Here is a 7,186-nt window from a genome sequence, read left to right as displayed (position 1 = left end):
TCTATCAATAAATACATGAACACATTTAATCTTTGTTTGTTGACCTACAGTGTGTCTTTTCACTGCTTTTTAAAGCGATAAAAAACCTATACTTCTGCTTCATTAAACCCCATGTGGTGATTTTTGGTTACTTTTCCGGTCAGCTGATGAGAATTACACCCATGATTCTGTCTTATCTACCATCTGTTCATCTGAGGGTCCCATGACGAGGATTACAGACTGAACTAATCCCGCGCACAGGGACAGATTATTGCTGGGATTGTCTCTCCGTAGTTGAATGTATGTAGATTCATGATGTATGATTTGTTCTTCTCGTGATGTTTCATCTGTGAGCTTTGCGGGGGGTTGATGTAAAGCCATAAATCATTGTAAAATTCTCAGGCGAAGACTACCAGACCACAAATCTCCAGTATTGTTGGATTAGAGTCTTAGAGAAAACCTTACATTCGATCTTCTGTCTTCATACCAACACTCACCTTTGTCTGAAACAGCACCAAAAAGGTCTTAAATTCCTTACATCAGTCGTTTTGGTCTTGTTAAAGCTTCATTTTCTTGTCTTTAAGGAATTTAAATGTTTGCGTTGGAAACTTTCTTTGACACAAATCATTTTTTACTGACACTTCTGGTGTTAAGTTGAAGCCAGCACAGAAAAACAGCTATTGTCTCATTCAGCCGTGTCATCTTTTCATTATGCAACAGCTTTGGCAACAGAGGGATTAAACTCACTGAAAGATGCCAAATGAACAGTGGTTAGAAAAATTAATCTGTGATTACTGCTGTAAGCAATCTGATATTTAGAAATAACAGCAGTCACTTTCAAAAAATTGGAGTCATCTGCTTAATCTATGTGGTATGATGTCGATTTAAGTGGAGGACAGACAAACACCCCCAAACTCACCTGTGCTCCAACAGGTCTGATTTATATGTGAACCAATTACTCCAAGACATGAAAAATGGATCTGCTGCAGCCCGTTTGAAGCCGTCCCGTCATGCTCGACCAAAGTGTTAATTACATTTTGGTGCGTGCTTCTCATAATCATCAGAGATCATCCTGAACTGAAAAGCTGTCCTGTACGTTCCTCGGGGGGACAGATTGTTGGACGGACTGACAGATGTATGGAGCGTTCCCGGCCTGCACGACCACATTTCCAATTTTGTTTCAGAGATTAATTAGAATTAAAATTATTAAGGCTCATCTGCACGGCATCCATCAGCTCCTATCTGTCTGTGAGGGATTTAGACGCTAACGCCTGTTGGCTAACTTCAACGAACTACATTTACACTCAGCTGAGTACATACATCAACATGCAGGAAACTCTGGTGAGATATGAATCACCCAATCACCTGCATATTTTTTTTGCAAAGCTTAACTCTAAAGGAGTTCATTTAAACTCTATTTCAAATAATGCTTGTTAAACTGTGCATTGTTAGATAATATCTATCTACTTATTACCAGGTACGCCTTCTTCAGCTATAAGTTACAAATAAAGAGTAATAACTGGTTATGGTAATATTTAATATTTATTGCACATGCACATTTATGAAATTCATTTTCACATTTTTCTTGTTAGTAATAGCTGATGTACGGTGGCCTGTAGGTGTCAAACGAATTTGCAAAAGCCTTAACACACCAGAAGTGCAGCCACAACTGACGTTAAGAGGACAGTTATGGACACAAAAAAAATGTATAAATAAGAAAATGATTGTATTCTTTTTTCTTTTTTTTTTTACCTTCAGTTATAGTGAATATGGCTTTAATGCTAACTCATTAAATTATAAAGCTAAATATAAGATGACATATTTTTACAGTGAGTAAAAAGAGACCCCTACTAAGCTTTATTTTTCATAGATGATTTGAAAAAATAAATCATTTACTTACTTTTGCAACTTTTCTCTTTGCCTTAGTCTTTTTGCTTTTGCATTTGTATTGTAGCTTTTACAAATCTCCTTACACCCACCGGCCACGGTAATGATGTTATTTTCTTTTTTATTATAAATCTTGATAATGCAGACCTTATTCCTGATAAAGGAGGGCTTCAAAAATCTGTCAGACTCTTAAACACAGCAAATAAAGTACAATGTATAAAAAAAGGATTATTTTGTTAATGTATCAGCTCTCTGAAAAAGATGTGTACTTATGACAAGTCTGAGGGATTTAGAACAAACGTACAAACAAAGGTTTCAACTTTATGAGTTCAAACATATGAGAGATTTTGATAACACTTTATTTTGATAATCCCTGTGTTGACACTCGACAACTATCAGAAGATATTCAGCAGACTAGTAACATGCATTCAACCAACTATTAGTGGACAATAAGGTGCATTTCAAGGTTTCACAACTTTTAAAAAACTGTCTCCCAACTCTCTTGGTTTTTTTTTAAACATGCAATTATTTGACCTACGACTATCTGTGGATTGTCATCTTCTTCCTGTAAGTTGATACTCTTCTGTTCTGAATCCATCTACCAGTTGAAAGTCAACGGTAAAATGTCAACAAATCTCCAACTATCACTTGGCATTTGTTGACCTGGGTCAGGACTATCCAGTTGAAGTTAAAACAGTTGACAATAGTTTGAACTCTGTAAACAGAGCCAACCACAAACAAGTTTTGCACAACTGCATATCAGAGAAGTAAAGCTAATGTATTTGAATTACTAAACATACTCAATAGTCACACAAAATTATGGTATCATTTCAGTAAACTTATACTTATTTTTTGCCCAAACCAACTGTACAATTGTTTTCTGAAAAAGATCCCAAAACTGATAAACTGTTGAAATGAAACTACATATCTACTGATAATGCACCTTATGTATGCTACTTGACTGTTGACTCGTTTCGTGATTTATAAACTGACACTCAGTTTATATGCAACTACTTATCTGCTGATAGCTTCTTGAATGTCAACAGACGGACTATCAAAATGAAGTGTTACTGCGATTTTTGTTCAAAGCTGCACCCAACAACTTTTAAGATTTTAAATCCAAATTTTTGAGGAGAGGACGATGTCTTTTATACAAATGAATGAATAAATGATGTATAAAGGGAGTAAATATAAAATCATCAAGAAGAAGCGAGTTACATGTTTACAAGCTACCTCACAGTTGTACGATTGTCATTTACAAATGGTTGTCAGCTGCAAAAAAAATGTAAATAAAAGGAGTTGGGGAAAAAAGAAGTAGCGGGCTATAGTTGAGACAAATCTTAATAATAACAATAATAAAAAAAAAACACTCTCTCTGCTCACAGTCATCCTTTTGCTCCATCGTCCTCATTTCATGGACATCATGTTCACAAACTCTGTTCAGAAAATAGAGAAAATGTGGATTAGTTCCCAAAGCAGAGTGAGAAAAAACAGCTTAGCTTTCATTTGACTCTGAACAACAATAATGAACAAAGTAGCTTGGAGGTGAGTGACGAATCAAGGGTCACAAAACTAATAACAGTACTGTCTCAGCTAAAGCAATAAAACAGCAAACTTGGTTTTTTCTTTTTCTTTTTTTTTTCCTTAAAAAAGGAAAAAAAATAAAACAAAACAAAAACAAAACAAAATAAAACAAAACAAAAAAACAGCAAACTTGTTTTTTTTCCTTTTCCTTTTTTTTTCTTAAAAAGGAAAACAAAACAAAACAAAAACAAAACAAAACAAAAAACAGCAAACTTGTTTTTCTTTTTTTCCTTTTTTTCTTAAAAAAAAGAAAAAAAAAAGGGAAAAAACACACACAAAACAAAACAATAACACAGCAAACCTGTAAATTACTCTAAAAACTGTTTCAATTCCTGATCTTGTTTCAGGGCTCTTCATCATTCACTTATGTGTTGATTCTCTCTGTTCTGAACTGGATTTCTTAAGCTGCTTAAAACTCAAAATGAACATTTCAGAGGTTTTGGTGGCTTTGTTTTCTTACCCTCAAAGTCCACTGTTCCGTCTCCATTGTTGTCGACCTCTTTGACCACCGCTTCAATTTCCTTTGGACACGTATTTTCTCCTAACAACTTCTGCATGGCGTGTCTCAGCTCTTCAGTTGTGATGGAACCGTCGCCGTCTATGTCAAACTGCAGAGAAGAGAGGAGAGAAGCAGCCCGTGGATTCAGGTTTTGTTCGTGCAACATCCACCACGGGGTGCCAAAGACTAAAAAACTGAGCTCACCTCTCTGAATGCCTCCTTCAGCTCCTTCAGGCCGATCATCCCTGCAGTCTCAGCAATAAGCTTGGGGGTCATGAGCTCCACAAAGTCCTCAAAATCCACCCGGCCCCCCACTGAGAGGGGAAGAAAGAAGAAAAGGCTCTTCTCATTTCTAGCCTTCCACATGGTGATTCAACACACTGGTAAGAAGACGTCACTCACAGTTCATGTTGATGTTCTGACTCAGCTCTATGAGTTCCATTTCTGTGGGCATGTAACCCATCGTCCTCATCAGGTTCCCCAAGTCCTTACAGCTGATGAACCCATCCTTGTCTTTATCAAACTCCACAAAAGCTTCTCGTAACTCTAGAGCACAGACACATGTTTGAAAATAACATACGACTCTTGTCTAAAAACAGAAAGAAAGTAAACAGAAGTCTCTCTAAAGGCATAAAAAACAAAGTTTACCTTCAATTTCATCTTGTGCAAGAGATCTTTTCTGCAAGAAACAGTAACAACACGTTCAAACTGACATGTTTCCGTTTGTGCACATCGCTCCAATCTTGATTTATACTTGATTTTTATTTTTCACAAACTTGAAAGATACAAAAATTATCATATTTGAATCCTTGTTAGACACACTGCAGCTACCTTTTAACTTTGCTCTCCTTAAGCGGAATTCAGGATTACGAAGTAAGACATGACCACTTTACTGCTGTCTGACACTAACAGTGAACACACGCACAAAGCACGTGCTGAAATACTGTTCTGTTCTATCTGTTCTTGTTTGAAACTTAATCACAGATTAAAAAATATCGATGGGGAGTATGTTTTTCCAGGGAAACTGAGCACATAACATGCATAAATGTTAATTTATATGATAAAATATGGTGATAATGTATGGAGGGTGACGCTCACTCACAGCTGAAAAGTTTGCTTTTACATTAAAAACTTCATGTAACCAAAAAAAGGGTCCTACAATTAAAAATGAAGGATCTCTTAAGCCAAATAAAGCAAACAATTGAGAAAGTAATGAAAAACTGTGAAGTAATCTGTAAAGAGAAAAGTTAACGTCCTCTTACTTTCCTGTTGGTTCCTCCTCTGAGGAAGATGCAGGCTTGTTTCAGGCTCATGATGAAACTTCAGCTCAAATCCTGGCCTTCTTGTTTTGTGTAACTTTATCAAAAAGCTGAATCCACTTCCTTATTTGTTGCCGTATCAATCAGTCTCTTTTTTTCTGTGCGAGCATGTGTGTGAGTAAACCCTGATCAGTAGGATCTGTGGACGCCTGAGAGGCGGGATGAGGTTTCATATGGATTATCTCTGCAGCTTCTGTCTGGGAATAAAGATAGACTTAATGCTGTGCATGTAAACATTTTTCTATACTGTCAAACATCACTGTGGTGTATGGATGCTTAGTCTAACAAGAAATAAAGTCTGCTCATCATAAACACATTTTCTCTTCTAAGAAATGTGACATTTTTATCCATGATAAAAATAGATGTGTTACCTCATCCTTTTATTTCAGGCTTTTTCATTAGGAAAAAACAAACCAATGCAGAATCCTTCATCAGTGCTGCTTTTTGTCTGCAGCTGTAAGACTCCTGTCATCCTTTCAGAAATGACTATCTGATCAAAGCTTTCTGTCTGATATCAATAAATAACACAAACCTAATAGAACAAATGGGGCAAAAAGGTCACTTCAGCAACTTTAAACTCCAAGGGTTGTGAATATTATTTCCTACAGTCTTTGAGCAACAGAAATTTCTTTAATAGATATATGTTTGTTTGATTGTTCAATTTATCCCCCAAAAAACACAGAAAATATGGTCTGTGTGGTGTTTGTTATTCTGTACGTGCAGGGGATCAAATATTCAGACATCAAGCCGTCAGAAGGCTTACTCACTTTGTTTTGATATGAAAATTTACATTAACTCATTACATAACCACCTACATATACGTAAAGCAGTGGTATTTAAGAAGATTCTCGATGCACACGCAATACAGACATTTTAAGCCGAATGATTTGCTGCTTTGCAATGTAAAGAGCACATGAGCATTTGATTAAACTAAAACATACTCAGACTATAGGGAATTTAATGTGTGCGCATGTGAACTGGAAGTAAACAGGATGTTGATTGTTGGACATCATGCATAGGATGATAATGCAATGAAATCCCTTTTAAGATATCTTTTTTCCATTGCTGCATTATTCATCCTGTTAATATACAGCACATATAGAGCATGCAGGCTCACTGTGCAAAAAAAAAAAAAAAAAAAAGAAGAAGAAAAATTTAAAGTCACCCAAATTCATTTTTACTGTAATGCCTTGCAAGAGTTGTGCAACACCCTCATATGAGCACATCTGCCTCACTGAAAAATTTGCATAGCCCACCAACTGGCTCCCATTATAACCCAAACAGCAATGCCATTTCTGCAGACGCATGCACTTTTTTTTTACAGCTCATAATAACAGGCCATCAAGTGTGCACATCCCTTCACTAGTGTTTAGTCAAGTTAGGTGCACAACACCTCAGAGCCTCAGTGAGTTGGTGATTTTGCTGAGACATGATACAGCGCATGAAAAAAAAAAGGAAAAAGAAAAAAAATTGGGGTGCTGACGCAGAGGAAATCAAAACCAGTTCAGTCCGGTTCCTGAGCTCCATCTGAGGTGTCTGGCAAGATGCCCGATTTTCAAAACAAAGTTTTTGCCTTTCAGCTTTTGTTATACAGTGATACCATGTGCCTGTATTAATTATGAGCTTTTTTTTGTTAAACTTTTATTAAGAACCAGAACCAAAAATAAACAAAGAGGGAAAAAAAACCTTAATGTAAGAGTTCTGTTTTAAGAGGAACTTTGAAGATTGTAATAGAAATAATACACTCAATACAATCTAAATTATAATCTTTTATTAAAAAGTACTTTGGCATTTGCATCTTTACTTTGACATTTAAAGTGAGGAAGGAGTTATCTGTACCATTGTTTATGATGTCAGCTGTTGCTATGTTCCATTGAGGCAAGAAGAAAACTGAGAAGAGCAGAACAGAGGAGCAGTA

The 7,186-nt window shown here is 36.1% G+C and overlaps 1 protein-coding gene across 1 annotated transcript; it reads right to left on the bottom strand.

Moving 5' to 3' along the window:
- Positions 1 to 1,737: 1,737 nt before the first annotated feature.
- On the bottom strand, positions 1,738 to 5,436 carry cabp5b (calcium binding protein 5b). The gene is made up of 6 exons (XM_074697038.1): positions 5,212 to 5,436; positions 4,598 to 4,628; positions 4,352 to 4,495; positions 4,154 to 4,263; positions 3,911 to 4,058; positions 1,738 to 3,302 (listed from the first exon to the last, which is right to left on the bottom strand). Exons 1-6 carry the CDS (start codon positions 5,260 to 5,262, stop codon positions 3,274 to 3,276), a joined length of 513 nt encoding a protein of 170 aa, XP_074553139.1. The 5' UTR covers positions 5,263 to 5,436; the 3' UTR covers positions 1,738 to 3,273.
- Between the last annotated feature and the right edge of the window lie 1,750 nt (positions 5,437 to 7,186).

Source organism: Halichoeres trimaculatus, unplaced genomic scaffold (assembly GCF_033239565.1).
Source record: "Halichoeres trimaculatus isolate MK-OKI-2021-1 unplaced genomic scaffold, fHalTri1.1 fHalTri1_scaffold_20, whole genome shotgun sequence".
Lineage (NCBI taxonomy): Eukaryota > Metazoa > Chordata > Actinopteri > Labriformes > Labridae > Halichoeres > Halichoeres trimaculatus.
Note: the sequence above shows the minus strand (reverse complement) of the source record. Positions and strands in the feature narration are given on the sequence as shown.